The 20439-nt window shown below is 38.4% G+C and overlaps 1 protein-coding gene across 7 annotated transcripts; it reads left to right on the plus strand.

The window, feature by feature from the left end:
- Positions 1–3078: 3078 nt before the first annotated feature.
- LOC131578708 (granulocyte-macrophage colony-stimulating factor receptor subunit alpha-like) lies at positions 3079–19983 on the plus strand. 7 transcript variants are annotated; one of them, XM_058839033.1, is made up of 13 exons: positions 3082–3367; positions 7817–7934; positions 8107–8243; positions 9168–9288; positions 10625–10754; positions 10851–11026; positions 11896–12035; positions 13680–13712; positions 14552–14681; positions 15290–15383; positions 16009–16090; positions 16722–16829; positions 18796–19983. In XM_058839033.1, exons 1-12 carry the CDS (start codon positions 3344–3346, stop codon positions 16821–16823), a joined length of 1287 nt encoding a protein of 428 aa, XP_058695016.1. In that variant the 5' UTR covers positions 3082–3343; the 3' UTR covers positions 16824–16829; positions 18796–19983. The 7 variants fall into 7 exon arrangements, with proteins under 7 accessions (XP_058698443.1, XP_058697586.1, XP_058699287.1 ...); XM_058839910.1 differs by having other exon boundaries at positions 3081–3367; positions 8110–8243; positions 16722–19983; XM_058838192.1 differs by having other exon boundaries at positions 16722–19983.
- The last annotated feature ends 456 nt before the right edge of the window (positions 19984–20439 follow it).

Raw genomic sequence — 20439 nt, forward strand, 5'->3', positions numbered from 1 at the left:
GGGGTCCCTGGTTCTGTTTTCTTGTTATTGCTGTAGTTATTGTTTGTTTGTTTACCTGGTTATACTAGTAAAGAACTGTTATTCCTATCCCCAGATCGCTGCCTGAAAACCCTTTGATTTCAAAATTATAATAATTCGGAGGGAGGGGGTCTACATTCTTTCATCGCAAGGGAGGCTCCTGCTCTCCCTAGCAGACACCTGTCTTCTAGAACCAAGACAAATACTTAATTCACAAAGTTTTAGTTACATTTCAATCTTAAGGAAAAATAATTGTTTTTCTGTCCCATATTAAAAAGATTAATAATTAATTTATTGAAATTAATACCATTTTAAAATTTATGATGAAATAAAATTTTTAACATTTCTGATGCCTGAATTCCATTGTTCTACTGTCAAAAATGGGTCAATTCATACTAGAAGTTTCTTTGGAGCTGTTCAAGTACACGTGGGCAACGAGAAAAATGAGATTCACTCAGATTTTACACTAGATATTTGAACATTTCTATTTGATTATTAGACTAATTTTATAATGATACTAGATGTTTTACTATTAGACTAAACATTTCTGGGACTACTTTCTTGCACAGGGGCCAAATCAAATGGAAGAGTCCAGACATGCTTTCTTAAACCTCTGAATAAGGTGGACACATGCAAACCACCTTTAGAAATTAGCACTGGCCTGAGCTAACCTCTGGACTATGTCCAGGAGCTGTTCAGGACATTACTTGTAAATCCTGGCTAAACTAATGCTGGGAACAGTTGTTCCTGGACATGTTCCAGTGCTGTACTTTCTCCAGCTTATACTGTAGCTGAACACAAACAGCTTTCAGCACACTTAGTGCCTTTGACACAGTTAATGATTACCTTTTGGTCAAAGACTCACCTGGGAAGATTTTTGCCGCTGGTCAGAACAAAAAAAGCAAATTTCTAACTTGTAAATCATCTTTGTATTTTTCCCAGTATGCAGCAGTGGTCAAAGTGGAAATGTTCACAATAACTTGCTAAAAGAGAGGTGGTTTGTAACAGACTACACTGGTTTATATAACCTTGTGCAGTAACTCTTCTCTTGGGAAAAAATGCCAGAGTGAGGCATAGTTTGGCTCCAGTCCCCAAAACCTAGCCATCAGCGATGAACAACCATTCAGTGGCTTAATGTGAGGAAGAGATTAGTAAAGTATAATAAAGACAGTATCAAGATACTCAAGAGATGGCATTGGGGTCTTGTTAAATAGAACTTAAACAAGCTCCTCACTTGTTTCTTGCTTTCTCCTGAAAAAGGATAACATACTTAACAGAATCAGGAAAGGTGTTACAGACAGAAACCTGATAAATTAGTCCAGGTTACAGTTCAAAATTATTGAATCACAGAATGATTAAGGCTGAAAAATACGTCAAAAATCATTGAGTCAAATCCTTGACCTAACACCACCACCTTTTCAACTAATCCATGTAACTATGTGCCACATCCAGTCACTTCTTGAACACTGCCAGAGATGGTGAGCCGCTCCTCATACGGCTTACAAATGGATCTGCTAAAACTAATTCAGCCACTGTTTGGGCAGCCTGAAGGCGCTGGTCAGGTGCCACCTTCATGTCACCTTGAACCTCACCAGACATACCATCACAACAGCCTGCAAATCCCCTCATCAAAATTAATCAGGCACACTGACACACAGTTTGCATCACAAATATGCGTGGCATGGAAGCATAATGCTTTAAAAAATCTACTCAATGTGGCAGTGGTACACAAGAAGAGCATATTTGATGAACAGACAGTTTCAGATCTCACTGAACTGGGGCTACACATGTACTGGATGTGTTTCTTTTAGGTTACATAGAATAGTGAATGAAGTCCTTTTGTGAGTAGATTTGAAACACACATGTCCTGTTCCCAAGGTACTGGAAAAGCTGACAAGGACTGAACCAGTCCCAGTATGTGGTTCTAGAGACAAAATTCTGCAGCTGAGCCCTGCCTCACACATACTGTGACAAACTGTTGCTCATTTCACTTACCTAGGTTTTTTCACCCAAGGATTTGAAATGGAAAATAATATTAACATGTCTTTCCAGTGGGAATCACTGGGTAAAGGTGGGAAAGACTGAGCAGTGTGGACTGAAAAGCAAAGATGTTTAAAATTTGAAGTCTGTGAAGTAGTTTGCAATTGGTGGATCTGAGCACATACACTAGCCAAAAAAAAACCAAACAAACAAACTCACCCTACAATTTTGGTTCAATGATAGTGGGGTTAAAAATAGATCTTCCTATAACAGAATAACTACTAAGGATCCTCCATCTCTCCTTAGAAGCCTAGGGAATCATTCACCTTCCTTCTATTGTGCCTGTCCTGGGAGTCGAATGTAGGGGTTAACTGAAATCCTGCTTGCTAAAAGCATTCAAGAACAGCAGGAAATAAAAAAAAAAAAAATCCATTACATGCAGATTACATAACTGCATGTCAGATGTCATGTAAAACAAAGGGGGAAGTGACAGAGCCACATCTGAAGCTGCTGGAAGTTAAAGCAAACAAAATATATTATTCTTCACATATTTACATGACTGCAAAGATTTTTGCAAATGTGACATTATGTTATTCAGTAAATGCTGTGGACATTTTCTTTTAATTTCTGCAGTCAAACACATTTTCACCTAACATGATATTGTAGCCCATGATGAACAGAACAAAAACAACCCACAGCTGGGCAGTGAGAAAGTTCAGAAATTTGGGTCTGGTATTTTTCTTGTCATTTCTTTGCCTGCAAATATGCCAGACAGATCTTTCTTGGCTGTTTAAATATATATATATATATATATATATATATATATGTATGTATGTATGTTTATATATATCTGCTAAGGACTGATCTTCCTCGCCTGGGCTCGTGCAGGGGCCATAACCAACATATACAAGCAGTCACTTTAAACATGGACCAGTCACACAACACTGCTGTTGTTTCCAGAACATATTATTTATGAAAGTCTGTTTATTTACAGAAGTGGTGTTTCTATGAGCATGTTGATATACTGTGATTCTATTGAGTATTTCTGTATTTTTGGGTAATATGTTTGTATGTTGTGACTATTAATGCTTAGTTCATCTGACATAACAGGAAGGAAGAGTTAGTTGCATGATCTCTTCATGTGAAGTTGTTAGCATCTGCCAATCAGGAAACTCAAGAAAGCTCAAAAAGCAGTAAGGGAAATGATAAACTGAGCAGCTTTCTAACTTGCAGCATTTGTTATTTAAAACAAAGCTAACTGGCAGAAGAAAACACTTAGAGATTTCTGCATGCGAATACAACTGCAAGTATCCTCATTGCTGCAAACCAAGATCAAACAAGATAAATGAGGAGAGTTTTTCAAGAGAAGGTATGTGTTTTTATGTTGTGTGTTGATTTTTTGTGCCACAGAGGACTTTTTGCAGGATTCAAATATTTTCCAGGGATTAAGTTAGGTACAGTCATACATGTACAAAATCTGGATTAGTGTCCTTTGACCTTAAGGCATTTTAGAGAAAATGTTGAGGATTCTTTTGCCTATTTGATTAAAAGTAGAAATGTGTATATACAAATTTTCTAAAGAGTTCTGCATGACCCAAGGAAGACTATGAAATGTCTATGATATCTACTGCACTATTTGACATTTTTTATCTGACATCTATTTTTCAGTAACTGAAAGAAATGTTATTTTCTGTATCCTTACTATAAATTGCTCTAACTAGAAATATGTAGATTTCTATTTCTTTGGGGGGAAAAAAGTAAATCACAAAATCATGGGATGGTTGAGGCTGGAAGACACTTCTGGAAATTGTCCTGTCTCAAGCCTTGATTAGAGCAGGGTCAGCTACAGCAGGCTGCTCAGGGCTTTATCCAGTCAGTGTCTCCAACACTGGAGACTTCAAAGCTTTCCTGGAAAACCTGTTCAAGTAGTTGACTACCTCACAGCAAAAGGTGTTTTCTTGTGTTTAAGTTGAATTTCCATTATTTCAATTTTTGCCTATTGCTTCTTGTCCAGTCACTTGTCAGCTCTGGGCAGAGCCTGGCTCTTTCTCATTCCCCACAGCTGGGTATTTGTACACATGGAAAACATCCTGCTGAGCCTTCATCTCTCTGGGATGAACAATTCCAGATTTCTCAGCCTCCTCTCATATGTCAGAGCCCTTAATCATCTTTGCTGAACTCCCTCCAGTAGCTCCATATCTTTCTTCTGGGGATACCAGAACAAGACCAGGCACTCCAGGAACACCTCCTGCTGGCAGCACTCTGCCTCATGCAGCCCAGGGTGCCTTTGATCTTCTGTTCTGCAAGGGCGCATTGTTGGCCCATGGTCAGCCTGTGCTGTCTCTGCAAAACTGCTTTCCAGGTGGATCTCAGCCTCTGCTAGTGCCAGGGTTGCTCCTCCTGGAGCACAGAACTCAGCACCTTCCTTTGCTGAGTTCCAAAAGATTCTTGTCATGCCATTTTTCCGGCTCCTCTAGGTCCCTCTGAAGCAAAACAGTCACATAAGCACCCACTACTCCCAGTTTTGTATCATCTACAGGAATCAGAATACTGACCTGAAAACTGAAACAGTGGTATTTAGGCAGAAGTCTGATAGTAATATTTCATTGCTTGGTATGCATTGTAAGGTTTCTATTCTTATTTCAGTGCTTCCAGGAAGGCTTAGCCAGTGTATTATATTCTCCTTATCTTGACAATGTATAAGTATCAGTTTATCCTCGCATTACCCTGTGGGTAAAATACAAAGTTTCATTTCTGGAAGTCTATCATGGGCAGGAGTAATATTCCTAGAGACACTGAAGCAAGTAAGTCCTGTCACAGGTGACATTTTCTGGTACCAGTCTGCACTCACAGCCTAAGAGCAAAAACAATAGACTAAGAGGGTAAGAACTGATAGTGCTTAAGTCAGTATTTAGTGCATGCTTTCTGTAGAAACCACTACAGACTACCTGACTGTATTTTACTTCGAATACATTGATAAGGTGGATAGATTTGGTTTATAACAAACTGTCCTGGAGAGAGCCAGGGAGTGAGCAGAGAACTGAAGAGTCTGGAAAACAAGTGCCTGAGGAGACCCTGGGACCCTCCCCTGTGTAGCAGGATAGACACACACTTCTGAGGCTGGCCAGGGGAGAAAGAGGAAAGAATCAAGGCAGAAAAAAAATAATCTAGTTTGGGCATTTTCATCCTAATAAATTCTATTTTGATGAAATATGAGGAAATACTGCCTACAACAGAATATGTGTGGATCTTCTGGTCTGATCCTCCAAATAACACTCACAATTATTTTGACATGAATGTTCTTTCTGGCACATTCAACACTGAGGTGACTTCAGACCAGAGAGAGCTTTACCACATCTGTCTGAAGAAGACCAGTCTGAAAGAGGGTGGAGGTCCTAGAGGCAGAAAACTCCTAAAAATACAGGAGCCACTTGTTTGGCCACTACACAGAAGCTCTGGATTGCTCAACTAAATGGCTAAGGGATCACCACAGCTCCTATATTGCTCATCCTGCCTGCAGGCAGAAAAAGCCCTGAGGATCTGGCTATGAGTTGGGACATTCAGCTGGAATGGCCATTTCTTAAGAGGAAAGTGAATGCTTACAGGCCCTGCTATTCCCACTGCATGTCCAATTAAATGTCCAGAGGATGGAGACAATGGTGCCAGCAAACACTTCTCTAAGCAGACAGGATGATTCCTATGACAGTGTCCCAGAGGAGCACTTCCATGAGAAGGCATGAAGGGTATTTACAATATGGGGCTGCAGTCATGTGTAGGAGGGAGGTTTTGAAAGCATAGGAGTAATCAGAATAGAGAAAGGGAGATATCAAGAAAAATGAAACAAAGAAAATGAAGGAAAGGTGAGCAGACAGTTACCAAAGAGTAGGAAAACAAATGCCTAGAAAAGAAACATACAATGAGGAAAGGAAGGGGAAAATGTCGAGTGATTGAACAAAATAGAGAAAAATATGATTAGGGAGGACAACAGGTCTCAAGGTTCTCATGTGCATTTCTGGGGAAGTCCTTGAGAGCATGGGAAAGTGGAAATAACTGTTCAGACCAATATCTCACAGAGCATTTCATGGCCAGTCCTCCATACTGTTTGTACTTGAGATTCTTCAGTATCACTTCCCAGCAGCTTTGGCCACATCCTTACTGTAGCATGATGACTTACAAATATGGATGCTGCAAGAGATAAGCAGGTTACAATGAAGAGTCTGTCTGTGTTGCAACCCCTGAATTGTGTCCTGGCCCAGCTTGAATCCCAGGGGCCATGTCACATCAAGCCAATTTCCAGGAAATGTGACATGCCTTCTGAAAATATTCAAGACTACAGAATTACTTGCTTGGAACATCAGGAAGGGTTTTTGCTTTCACCACAAGCGGAGTCAGTTTGAAATCAGCATTCTGAAATGACCATAAAAATTAATACAGAAGGGTTGACTAGTAACAAAATATTACCATGTTTCTCTTTTTCCTGAGTTTGTAAGAATTTAATTCAGTTTTAGAATTATCCTTAGTACTACCTGTAACCAAGAAAATTGCTGCTACAAAGCTGCACTGCACTAATGCTAAAGCAAACAAAAATTTAACCAGAGTTGCTTCTTCATGTAGAAAAAAATATAGATGGGAATAGAGAAATCTTTTCTAAAGGGTTTTAACCTCCTTGGAGAAAAGGAAAATGTACATAAGATGAGAAATGTTTGACAAGAGCTGATGCCATTGTTTGACTAGCTTTTCTCAGTCCTCCGTAGCATATGAATGAATGTGGAGTCACCCTTTGCATGTACTCACATTTCCTTAGTAATTTAAATTGCCTACAGTGATCTGGAATATCTGATGCCTTGGTTTCTGACACTGAAGCAAAAATTTGAAGCAAACTATTCTGTATGGATGCAAATCTCTAAGAACTGTGGGAGTTATGTAGTTTGAAAAGTGGAGACACGTTTGTGATAGCAAACAGGAAAAAATACTGTGCTGTCCTGAACTTGGCTGGCCACCAAGCTGCCCACCAAGCTGCTCTCTCACTCCCCCTCTTCCTTACTCTCTACTTCCCCCCAGCACACACTATCCAGCCACTCCCTGTGACAGGGGACCACAGGACACATAGCAGTTGCTTTGGAAGTCAAATGTCTGGACAAGAAATGCCTCATCCCTCCCCCAATCCTTCTTTCTCCCAGGTTTTATTGCTGAATGTGATGCCATATAATATGGGATATCCCTATCAGCTGTGGTGAGCTGTCCTGGCCATGTTCCCTCCCAGCCTCTGGCTCACCCCTGTCCCACTGGCCTCTGCAGAGTCGTTGGGATGGGGTTAGAGACAACCCTGATGCTGTGCCAGCACTTCTCAGCAACAACCAAAACACTGGTGTGTTAGCAACACCATTCTAGCAACCAATGCAGAGCACAGCATTGCGATGGTCACAGGATGATTGTTTTCATGCAAGAAAACCTGATTTCTGATGCTACAGTTAGGATAGATATGTGGAAAAAAGTAACTTTAAGTCGTGATCTCTGCACTGAATACAGTGCGTGTACTTATCATCATGGGAGTCTGTGACCTCTTTATCTCAAACTACTTAGTTATAGACAGTATCATGGCTATTCAGTTCTTTCAAAGAAGAGGTGACTGCCAGACATCCTGAAGCACACCCTCTGCCTGACTTTTCTAAAGAATATTTAAAAATATTTAAGTTTTGCAAAACCAAAATACACTTCAACATGTTTTTCCTTTCTCTCTCTCTCTCTCTCTTTTTTTTTTCTTTTTTTTCTTTTTTTTTTTTTTTTTATTATTATTGTTTCCTTTTTCTTTCTGAAGGTTTCATTATCTCTTTCCAGAGAAGGAAATATGTTTGATACTCTTGGACTCATTTGTATGATTTGGTGGTATATGATGCTATTTCATCCCTTGCATGCTGACATCCAGTGTATGGAGTGTAAGTATGTTTTTGCAGATATAATCTGAGAGACGAGGTTTAACTTTTCATTTGTCAGAGATACTTGTAATGAAACTGGCAATTGCTATCTTAAGCCTGACAGATGCTATCCTCTACTATTCAACAAAAGCAATAACATATCCTTAATGAACTTATGCTGCAACACTTTCAGCAGACACACAGGAATCACTGATTACAAATGTGAATATGGACTGGAGAAAAATGGAACTGTCCTGGGAGAGCAGCAGGAATTTCTCTGAGTTCACATGTACCATCATGGACAGGGATGTGGAATACACAGACATAGAGGTAAACTTGTTATTCGTTAGGATAAATAATTGTACCTTTTGTCAATTTCACTTAGTTTGGAAAAAAAGAATGTTGCAGATAACATCTGACATGTGGCTATTTGCAGTCTACAGCTTGATCTCTTAGGGGCTGTGGAAAGACATCAGCAATGCCAGGGTGCATTTGCTGTGAGATGAGCACCCAATGCATACTAAAGAATTGAAACTCTGACACCAAAGTAGAAAAAATGAACTGCAGCTATGTCGAATCATGAGTAGTAATGTGGCTGCTGAAAAAAGGGGCTGTGAGATTGAGATTCCTAGAGACTTTAAAGAGACAGAGCAAGAGACCCTCCCACAAAAAAAAAAATCCGAGAAACACTGACATGGATTATGGTTATTGTAAGTTTTTTACTTGTTTCCCAGTAAATTAGATCATGCCTATAGCACAGGTTATGTTATAAACTGACATTATCCAAAGAGAAAAATAGGAAGCTCAACAGAGATAGAGATGGCTTATCTAGTCTAGCAAAGACGGCGCCTTAATCTTTATTGAAGATTGTACATGCAACACCATAGACATTTTTAACCCCTGGACAGGTCAGATGAGGTCCTTTATTTTGTTTAATCCTTTGATTAAATTCTTTTTTGGCTCCACTATGTGTTAGCCATCCTCTGTTATGCTGCTGGGCTACTATTAGTCTCCTGAAATAGTTGCACACTGGTGTAGTATCCAGTTCCTGAGCAAAGCTTTTTATGTAGCTACATTTTTGATCCCTCAGTTACATTTTATATCACCCTTGAATACTAAAGGAGAGAGATAGCTCTTGAGCCAAAAACATACAGACATAAGGAATTACATTCCTGAGTTCCACTTCCATAGCCAGCCGCATCTAACAGAATGGGAAAAGCAGATAAATAAAATATCAACATGTTCTCCTTTCAGGTGGATAGTCCACTGTGCAGCTTTCCAGTGGAAATACACATGCCTCTGCACAAAGGGGTATTCTTTATCATTGAAGTGCCAAACACAAACATCTCAAAACATTGCACCTTTCTCCCTGGAGGTAATGTATATGGTCTGGCTAAGGCTTTATCCATTTGCAATATTTTAAAGGTAAACATTGCCTTATAAAACAGTTACTTGGACAGTGAGCAACTGCTATATTTTCTTAAAACCTTTTTTTTTGTTGTTTCAGAACTGTTAAAATTATTTGCTCTGTAATAAATATCTCCATCACTCTGCAAGAGATGTATTACTACAAATGTGTCCATAATTGCATTATTCTCTTTTGTACTAAGGCTCCAAAATGCCAATAAATTACAGTGGTTTAAGGATGCCTTCAAATAACTCTTCTGGCTGTTACAGATTAAGATGTTAGTGCTCATTTATTGAATGCTTTTCTGCTGGGCTATTGGTGTGTTTTTTGTGACCCATTTTACCCTTCCTTCTCAGCTCAGAGATCTCCATTAAAATTCCTCAGCCCACAGTGCTGCAGCAGCAGTATGTAACTGGGGTATTTCAGACATGACAGAGGTGATGGATTAGCAGTTTTCTCATGTCTGAGAAAAATGCTCGTTGCTCTTCTCTTCCTGTAGAAATGACAGTGGAAACACCCGTGGTGACCCTTAAAATAGAAGCCAGGACACACAAACCTTCAGTGTTCCTCCCCAGCTGGCCCTCCTTTCCAAGTGTGCAGCTGCCCCAGATGATTCCCCTGTTCTTCCATAAGGCTGCCCTCTTTATTGGGCACTGGAGAGGGCTGGAGTCAGTAGCAGAGGAAGCCTCCACACTTTCACTGAATTCTGGACATAGCACAGAAAGAAGCAGAAAACTTGTTGAAGGAGAAGAGAGGAAGAGGCTGAGGATGCCTGCACAGCCCAGCCATGAGAGACCTTCAAAAGAAACAAGGTTCCCATTTCAATGTGCTCCAGAAAAGCAAAAGAGCAAGTCACCCACAGGAAGGTGGAAAAATCTGAGGAGGAGCCTGCTTGATTGGATAGCAGGGAAAAGTCCAACCTTACTTTTAAAAGTCTCAGGATTTTTAATCCTCTGTGTAAACACAGCAGGAGTGAATTCCTCTGCCTTAATTGCAAAAGGAGAAATACTTTCCCTGTAGCAGCATGGATAGCATTAAAAAGCAATGTGCTTCCTATTTATGTGGAAAGCTTCACTTACTGACAAGTTTCACAGTTCAGAGGCAGTTAAAGTGGAGTGAAGTGAGAGTAGAGTTTTCTCTCAGTTGTCATTCCTAACCCAAGCAATAACTAGCTGGGCTTGCAGGTATCTAACATAGTTATCTATGTTAGCAGTTATCTAACATATCTAAGTGTGTGCCATGATCCTCCAGCTTCGAGCAGTCACATGATTTTTCCTCATCATGGATATTCCTGTGTTTGCAGGCATGGATGGGTCAGCCATTGAAAACTTCTCCTGTGTGATTTATAACATTTTCCTCATGAACTGCACTTGGCAGGCAGGAAGGGAAGCTCCAGCAGACACACAGTATTTTCTCTACTGGCAGAACTCAAGGTAAGGAGGTCTCTTTGGTCCAGGGAGTTCTGAATTCTCATTCCACACAACACATCACAGTGCCCATGTTTAACTAGAATACTTTGCTGTATGCAGAGATGAAGAGGAGATGGAGTGTGAGTTTTACATTAAAGATGAAAATTGCAGAAATGTGGGATGTATCTTCCAAAACGTGAGCATAGGGACTGAAAAAGCTTATTTCCTGGTGAATGGGTCTAGCAAAGACTCCTTGATCCAGTTCTATGATGAGTACATTGACCTGTATAAAATTGGTAAGTAATTGAACATTTTATTTTATTACTGTTTTATAAAATAAGGAAGTGGGGAATTTTTTTTCTGGAAAGCAGATTAAAACAAAGTCTGTAGCTGTTGCAGTATCCTGCACTGCAAGGAAGACTTTGCTTCCAACAGCTGACAGAATATAGCTTCAAAGCTTGACTAAAACAAGCAAAGGCAGAGGCAGCCTGAAAAAAAACTGCTGAGAGAAGAGGTGTAGACCTAGACATGGACTCCAAGTAATGAAACACGATGGTTAGATTTTCAAGGCCATCTTTCTTAAAAGCTTATTTTACCATACCTTAATGTCACACCTCTCTGAGCCACAAGAGCTACATGTCCTAAAACCAGACTCAGGGTTCAGCTTCCAAATTAATACTGCATTAGTTAATTATGTGGGTATCTCTGTGAGTTAGGTGTTTAAGTCCCAAGAGAAATCAGGTCACACTGACTAAACTATATCACAGGCACTCCACTTCAGATGCCTTGAATGCATCATGAATAATATCACACATACAAAAACTTCCTTCCTTTTTCCTATGGAAACTCACATTGTCAATGCGCAGTTGGAAAACATATGTAGAAGAAAATGGCACTCTGCTGAATGCACTACTGAATTGCACAAACTCTTTCACACCTTTTCTTTACACAAACTTCATTTACTTCAGATGTCCAAAAGCTGCAGTGACACATTCTCAAGTTTTGGTGAAGTATTTTACTGCTGTTTACCAGATAACTTCAGCTAGCACCAGCAGCATGCAGCTGTACATCAGCTGCCTCACTTTCACATGCATTTTGCTGTGAAGACATGAGTTGTAGCTGTTTACTGACCATGCCTATATTAATTATTCCATTTTCTCCCCAGAAATACTCACTGCTCCATTAAATGTCACTGCCCATTGTACCAAAGGTTCAGCAGGTTGCATAATTACGTGGCATCCACCCCATACAAGTCATGTGGAAGAAGCAAAGTGTTTTCAGTATGAAATCAGCATACAAAATAAGGTAAAAACAATTTCCTGGATTGTCTTTGGTACTGAGCTCATGAATATCTATAATGGGTAAATTTCTGACTTCTTTATTTGTCAATTTTTCTCTCATAAGCTGTGGTGTCCTCCTACTCCAGTTTTGCTGGTCTCATATCCCACCTCTCATGAACTTCTGCAGCTCAGAAGCTTACAATGGTAGCAATTGCTCAGCCATAAGACCATTACAGGAAAGATCAGCTAAGGGTTAAACATAAATACACAACTATAATAAAGCAACACATCATTAAATCTCATTTGTTTATTTAAAAAAAGACCAATGGCTTGCAGGCTGTTTGGATTATCTGGATTTTTTATCTTTCACATATTAATAGTATCTGTCTTGGTACCTATTGGTACAAGGAGCAATTGCAATACATGCAGCTTTCCAGCTGGTTGGTATAATTTGACAGTAAGATCTTGCGTGAAGTACTTACAAAGTTTTATGGAAAGATATAAATCACAACATAGCAGTATTGTCAAAATGTTCATTTGAAAGAAATACATGTTAACTCTTGTTTCCTCTGCTACAGTCAGAATGTGTGGGGTTCAGTGTAGATTTCTACATTTGTGTGGGAAATTCAGTTCTTAGAGTGAAACACCTTAATGCAGGTGTCTGCACAGGAGCAGGAATATCTCCTAAGGGTCGGTGCACATTAGGGCTCCCTGCTGTGGAGCAGTAGGTGCCTCACAGCCCTTGAGGTGCGGAAGGTACCAGAAGTACTGACATGGAGATGGCAGCTAGAACTCACACCTTCCAGGAGGGCCAACAGAGGTAAGACAGCTAAAGCAGCAGTATGTATCTAAAGTTTAAGAAACTTGTTTACACCCTGTTTTATATGCAGTCTATAAGTGTATATAAGCACTATAGTCTGCTTTATAATCCAAGACACACTGTGGGTGTGTTTTCTGTAATGAGACATTCCTTCTGTTATGCCTTTCTGACTTTTCCATAATGCTGGCTATCCTGATATTACATGTGATAGATGTTTCCAGGACCTCAGCTTTTCAATGTTTCCTGAGATCATCACTAAAAGTCACTGCTGTTTAATTTGTTTGTTCATTTTTGAACTTATCCTTTCCTTCAGAATTTTCAGGTTCTTTGATTCAGGTTTTTGATTTGATTCCAGTTAATTAAATTTTGACAGCATAGATGTGTAAGTAGCTCTTCACAGAAAGCCTCTAAGCATGAATAAATCTAACAGAGACTTTGACTGGAAGGAGGGTAAATTTGCTATTCACATCAATTTTCTGCCCCAGGTTAGCAAACTATTGTGAAATCACAGCTTCCAGATCTGCCGTGTTTGTAGAATGATGTGATTGCTTGTGTAATTTGGATATGGATGAGAACACATAGTGCCTATAAAAATACCCCTAGTGGTAAATACAGCTTCTCACATCTACTGATAAATAATGTTTCCTTCCTTTTCTAAAAGGAAATGTAGAAAGACAAAACTCTGCATAAAATGCTGTTATTCTGGGACATTACTGGAGAATAATATCTGACTGATTTTTCAGTTTAAAATAACTTATGATCTTCAAAAGCAAGAAAATGAGAACAAAATAGAGAAATATTTGATTGATAAGAAAATAATAAAAATTAAGGTTTGACTTTGTTTTGCAGGATGAACCCAAAGAAGAGAAAAAGCTTCCTTTTGTAAGTATTCTTGTCACATACAAATTTGTGGTTTTTGCCTACTTAAGCACATAAATATCATTACAGAAAATACACTTACTTCTAGAACTACAGGTTTTGTATCAATGTAGCAATGAGATTTCAGGAAAATATGTTCCTGTGATATCTTTAAGTGTAAATTTAATACATCTCTTTTGGATGGGGTAGGCAAAATTTTCCACTCATTTCACAAAACTTCATACATTCCATCTATTGCACAAATAGATTTTGTTTCTGACAGGTGTGACATTTTGCTTACTAAAAATATGCAACACTCTTTTGCATTGTTAGCTCAGGACAGCTAGGCAAAGGGAGTACAAGAATCCTAGGGAATATAATAAATACTGTCAGTCTTCCCTCAACAAATGAGTGGTCTTCTAAGCGTTGGAAGGGCTTGACAGATTCCAGGATTTGTATAAAGTATCATGAGGCCAAATATTGTATTGTCTCAAGAACATGTAATCTTTTTAGCAATGACAGACACCATCCATGTCTGTTTAATTCCCATGAGGGTTGCAAGGGGAGTTTACAGGGTACTTCAAATTCTGCTTTGTGCCTTTCAGATTTTTTAGGGTCCACAAACAAGGACACAAAAAAAAAAAGTGTCCATAAAGCATAATAAAAGAAATCAAAGACAAAATGAACTTCAAAAAAATTTTAACCTTCAAAGACCAGAGAGTTTTGCTGGCAAGATCGAACATGCCTAAAAAAAAATCATACAAATTATTTTTTTATAGAAACTGTATCAGAAAATTTACCCAAAAATTTTGTTAACACCTGCCTATGAAGTAAAATGTAGAGTCTGATGACTTTCCTTTTAGGTAAGGAATGACAGATATGAATTCCAAAATTACAATGAGAAAAAAAGATACACTCTGAAAATCAGAGCACGTGGAAAACACTGTCTCGTAAGCTCAAACTGGGGGGAATGGAGTGAACCCATTGAGTTTGGTAAGACTGTGAATTTTTTTTTTTTCAGTATTATCTTGTTTACTTCCCTTTCTTCCTCACAGTCACAGAAATGAATAAAATCTTAATTTTTACCCAATTACACGGAAGGAGCTGGGTGGATTTTATTGTCATAGAGGAGTAGCTCCAATACTCTGGGAGCAGAGCCTTTGATTAGCTGGCATTGTGAAGGCAGCAGTTACTCAGATGCAAGGGCTACAGAAACAGACTGAGACAGACCCACTCTTGTCTTTGGTCTGCTGTGATGAGGCTGCCTCTCAGTTCTCTTAAGTTTTAACCACACACTTCATCCCCTTCTGCATCTTTCTTTTCACCCTTTCCATTAATTTTGTTTCTTAATTGTTCTGTAATTCTGTTTATTCTCCTCTTTTTCCAGAATTTTTTTAAAAATTCACTAAATTTTAAATATTTGAAAAGGCTTAAAATGTATCAAGTCCATCTGCATTTTTTGACAAAATTCTATAAGGAAGTCAAGTTGAAGTCCTTTAGGTCATTCAAAAAATGTAGTGAAATTCACATTCATTACATCATACAGTCACAAAAGCAGCTTTTCAACATGCTAAAATATTTCTCTCTCTTGGCTGTTTCAGGTCAAGGGAAAGATTACTTTATTTTTGTGATTTTATTTCTGATTGCACTGGGAACAATCTCAATTACACTTCTTCTGTATTGTCTTTTCAAAAGGTAAATCAACTTTTTTTCTGTAGACACTACTGACAGAGTATTATCCATATGAAACACATTCCTCCAACCTCCTACTTTCCTATATGCAAATTTGAATAATCTGACCATCAGTGTCATGAACTATTACCACCAGGATTTCTGTGGATGGCCCTTTGGCATGCAAAATTCCTAAGTGGGAAAGGATGTTGAAGTTATTAAGTGATTGATTCTACCAGATCCTACAAAAGCTTTTTTGTTCTTACTTTTAAGCATTTAACATCCAGGTTGCTTTGAAGCCATTGGCTGTATATAGTATCCAACAAGAGGGAATCCAAATTGGCACATTTTCATGAAACTTCTCACTCAGTGGTGAAAGTTATGTCACGTGATTTATTCAAAGCAATTTCTTAATAACGTATTTACTGCAATTCTAATCACAAAAGAAAATTTAATAACCCAAATGCTAAGTGTAATAGTTTCCCACCAGTTACCCCACAGAAAATATTTTATTTCTCAATTTATTCGTAAAGCAATAGATATTCAATCTTGAAAGTAAAAAATGTCCTTAAGTTACAACACAAAATGTTTGTGTAAGTTATATTAGCTGTGTTTTCAATTTATCCACAATCCCATTTTCTACCCAAAGGTACTGCAGTTTCAAGAACATATTTCCTCCCATACCACAACCAAGAGACAAATTCAATGCACTAGCTGATGATGTTATCCAGGTATGATTTCTTCTCAATTCAGTTAAATTTGTTAACTACAAACCACAACAGGCCAAAGACTAGAACTGACTTATAAAAATGTTAACATTTGGTCCAAAACCAGTTTCTGTCATGCAAACTATGCTGCTTTGAAACACGAAATGCTCTATGCCAACACTAAAACAAAAGATCGTCCTGGAGGCATTTGCAGACGTATTTTAAGACCAGACTTTTCACTTTTACTAAGACATGTAATTTCTGTGTGTACCAGCTTAGCAAGATTGCTGCTCATACTTTAAAAATAACCTAAGTGAGGATGCATTTTCCATTAGCGTTTTCAAACATCAATGGTCATAATATAATGTGAATATATATTTCATAAGCCTGACCTATACCCATGTAAAAATCCCATCACACTTAGTGCAAATCACTAAGGGCTGGAAAGACTTAAACTAACCTTCCTCTTTCTTCAACACAGGATTTGCAATTTCAGTGTCTGATGCAAATTGTATTTGACCAATATACTGTAGCATCCCTGCGCAGCCTATTCTGCATGTTTATTTGGACTTACTTTTAAAAAGCCTTTTTAATAGCTTGGTTTAACGCATTTAAAATCCATTACTTTTTACCCTCACTTCTTTCCTCTTCACAGTATCTTACCTGCACACTGTCAACAGCAAGTAACTCTTCTTTCTGCACACATCACGACAAACAGGCTTCAAACTATTCATGCTTCTCAAATCCATCCATTTGAGCAATAGTTTTTACGGTGACTGCACAGTGAGGGGACGCTTTCTGTCAGCTGGCTAAAGCAAAGACATACTTGAAGTCAGTAAATCAGGCTAGTCATTAGTTGCCTAAAATTCAGAAGGCAACACCATGCACTCCAATAAGGATTCCAGAAGTGGAATTTTCATTCGATCATTTACAAAAAATCCCCAAATCTCTGACTATTAAAACTCTAGTTTTGGTAACTGTATACCAGCTTGTCATCTTGATTAATTTGTCTTTGGTCCTATACCTTTGGCTTTCATAGAAAGCAGGTAGGAATGTGACTTAGATAGGTTTCCTCATACACCTTAAGTCATGAATTCCTGGTATCTCACTTCCTACCAGGCTGCCAGAGCTAAGGCTACAGAGCAGCAGCAGTCCACAGTCCATCATATTAAATAATAATAGCTAGGAAAGTAACAAGCAGTTTTTGGAAAAATTCATACTGATTGCTTGCTTTTCCTAAGTGTGAGTTTTTGAGTGGCTTCCAAATTCCTGTGCATATACTACCAAACACACTCAAATCACTCCACTGCAATCCACAGGCCTTTGTGGATGAGGTCTGTAAACTGTGGCACTTCCATGCAGGGAGCAATGTAGCAGCAGCAGCAGTTGCCCGAGTTAAGTGAAGCCCTCATGTTAAGTCACACTTGCCAACTGGTGCTGTGAAGATAATTCATACGATTCTGACATGTTTAAACAGTTTGATCTACTCTTAAAACCAAATTTTATTTTACCTCTTCTCTCCAAACTCAGTACCTTTAACACTGACTGCTTGGAATTCTTCCAAGTTATTAAAATAATAATAAAGTACAAAAAGCACATTTTCAAAAGCTCTCCTCCACTGAATACCAAACACTCTCCCTGACATTTAGTGTTAATGGATTTTTGAGCTATTTTGAAACCTGAAATATCCTTTGCTAATCACGTCTTTTAAAAGCTTGCATTTCCTCATTTTGCCTCTATTTACACAATGACCTTTCACATTTTCTCATTTTTCCTCCTTTTACACAATACTTTTCCTTATATTGCTGAAAAAGCTCGTGATTTAAAAAACTTAACTTTCTGCACTGCATCCTTAAAACACTCATGTTAAAGAACTGCCAATTTTATTTACTTTATGATCCGACCAACAAAATCATTCAGTGCATCAGACAACTTGCATTCCTCTAATCCATTTTATTTTACTCATCTTACTACAGACAATTGACTTTCTAGTTAGGCATTCTCTCCCCATATGCTTTCCTCACCATTACTGAATTTCATCACCTCTTGCCTGTAGTTAAATATATCCAAAGAACATGAAAGACACACTCTGTGCGTTTTCCTTGGAGAACAGTAAAGTAGCCCAAAAACACCATGACCACAAAGCCCTGCAGTGCTTTACCCATTCTTCAGCTTTCCTAGGGAAAAAGCCCACAGGACACCCATGTGGCTCTGCAACATACCCTCAGTATGACAGCAAGCTCGCTTTTTTAACCTTTTTCCCCTACCTGTACTATTGTATTTGGGTTTTTTTTTCTTGAATTATTTATCTTCCCTCACAACTTTAAACTCCAAATGCTCTCCGAGTACGACGATCTTACCTAGCAGCATGTTCTCTCCTGGAACTCCAGGTTAGCCAATGCTAAAATGTGCAATACCAACCAAAATATTTTATCTACATGTCTAGACAATTTGGAAAATTCAGGCAATACTGACTGAATGAATTCCTTCTATTGTCTCAGCTAAGGGTGTCCAGTGTCTAAATCAGCTTCTGCTCTTTCTCCTGCTGACAGCTAGTACTGATCAGGCCCACTGAAGCATTCTTTAACTATCCTTAAAACTGTTTTCTCCTGCCTTGCAATCATTTATTAAGTACTGAAAGACCAAGCCTTTGATACTGCTGAAACTAATGTTCAGAATGATACTGACTTGTAGCATACTGCATGGTACCAAATTTTCTTTCTCTTTAGACAGAATACGTAAATTTACCAACAAAAAGTCATATTGAGGAAATAACTACAATGGAAGGATGATCCAGCTTTCCAAAAACACACCTGACTCCCCAACATGAAAGCAAACTATGGATCCTGCTGACAAGTACTTCAAACCAACCTATAAAATATAATCACCAATAAAACTGTCCACTTAAAATCCACTTAAAATGGAGCTGAAAAAAAAGGATAAAAATCAGTGAAATTTGCTCTTTTCCCTTTGTTCAAACCTCCAATGCCTGGCAACAAAGCTTTTCTGCAAAGACCTGCTCTGAAGAAGTGCTTAAACCTTGCTAAGAGGTTCTTCACAGTGTGAAACAAACTCTCTTATCCAGAATAAAGCTGTTACCTCTGGTCATCATTGCTATGAAGCTTCTTTCCTCTCGTTAATAGTGATTTCCTGTAGGCTGACAGGCTTGCTGCATAATGCCACAGCAATTTTACTGTAATTTTTATATGCCCAGTTATTTTCTAGAGCACAAACCAGCTTCTTAGTATTTAAATTTGCTCTTTGCTCTTCCAACCAGTACACCAAACTATCTCAATAAATGCAATTAACCTTATGCAAGACAAAAGTGAAAAATAAAATCATACTTGTTGTTAACTATTAATACTGGTCTGTCAGTCAGCCATTTCATGAGCTCAGTACTGCCACTGTAAATAGACCTCTGCAACACTGTGATCCTCTACAATTTTAGCATGTACTTAATTCACACAAATAGCATCTAAAGTCTTCAAAACAATGTAACAGTTGTGAGAAATGAAATAAAATCTAGCATTTAATAGCTAGATTTTAAATGCACAATTTCCTCACAAATGACTAGTTTTTCCCTTTCTCCCTTCAAAGGGTGCAAATGTTATTTCCAATGCCTTTAAAAATAATATAGGCTTTAGATGCCAGTATTTTCTTTTATAAATGCTGGATGCTTTCCTGTTCATAATTTTCGAAATTAATGAATTTCAGAGTGTTTGAATAAAACAGAGAACAAATGCATTTTTTTTTTAAAAGTCTTATTTATTGTTTGCCTCTTACATCCCTAAACTGCATCACACATTGGAAATTGCTGCTGCATGACTAAGGGAAGCCATATATTAAAAAAAAATAAATCTGAACACCACAAATTAGTTCATATTGAATGTACAGCTTAGGGAAATTGCAGTTCCACATAAACACCTACACTTGCATTTGTTTCTTGTCCTATTTCTTTTGGTTAAACCTTGTTCTGAAGGGGAGATTGGGTTTAAAAGTCCTGCCCCTGTCAAGCTGCTGAATTAACTACCGTGTTTGGTTTCCCTCACAAAGCTTGGGCCACCGTACACTCACAGGGAGGTATCCCATGATTATCTCTACCCTCGCAAGGCACTGATACAGAAAGAAACCTGATTATTATGTTTATATAGACAAAATGTCTTCCTCTGCTCCCCAGCAAATTGATTGGCAGGGTTAACACCAAATGACCTGCCTGCACCACAGGGAGCTGCCACTGCCACACAGGATTTAAGAACCACTTGCAGTAGGAACATGAAGTCTGCCATTAGCATGTATACAAAGTAGCTGTGTAATGTCCTTACATTCACATACAGATGCTGAAAGTGGTGCTTGTGCAACAGTGAAAGGAAAAA

Source organism: Poecile atricapillus, chromosome 1 (assembly GCF_030490865.1).
Source record: "Poecile atricapillus isolate bPoeAtr1 chromosome 1, bPoeAtr1.hap1, whole genome shotgun sequence".
Taxonomy (NCBI): domain Eukaryota; kingdom Metazoa; phylum Chordata; class Aves; order Passeriformes; family Paridae; genus Poecile; species Poecile atricapillus.

Excerpts from the sequence above, each read along its gene's own strand:
- LOC131578708 (XM_058838192.1), top strand. The coding sequence starts at position 3,344 with ATGAGGAGAGTTTTTCAAGAGAAG. Across the intron at positions 12,036-13,679 it reads AAATCAGCATACAAAATAAG|GATGAACCCAAAGAAGAGAA; the intron begins GTAAAAACAATT and ends TTTGTTTTGCAG. Across the intron at positions 14,682-15,289 it reads GAGTGAACCCATTGAGTTTG|GTCAAGGGAAAGATTACTTT; the intron begins GTAAGACTGTGA and ends TGGCTGTTTCAG.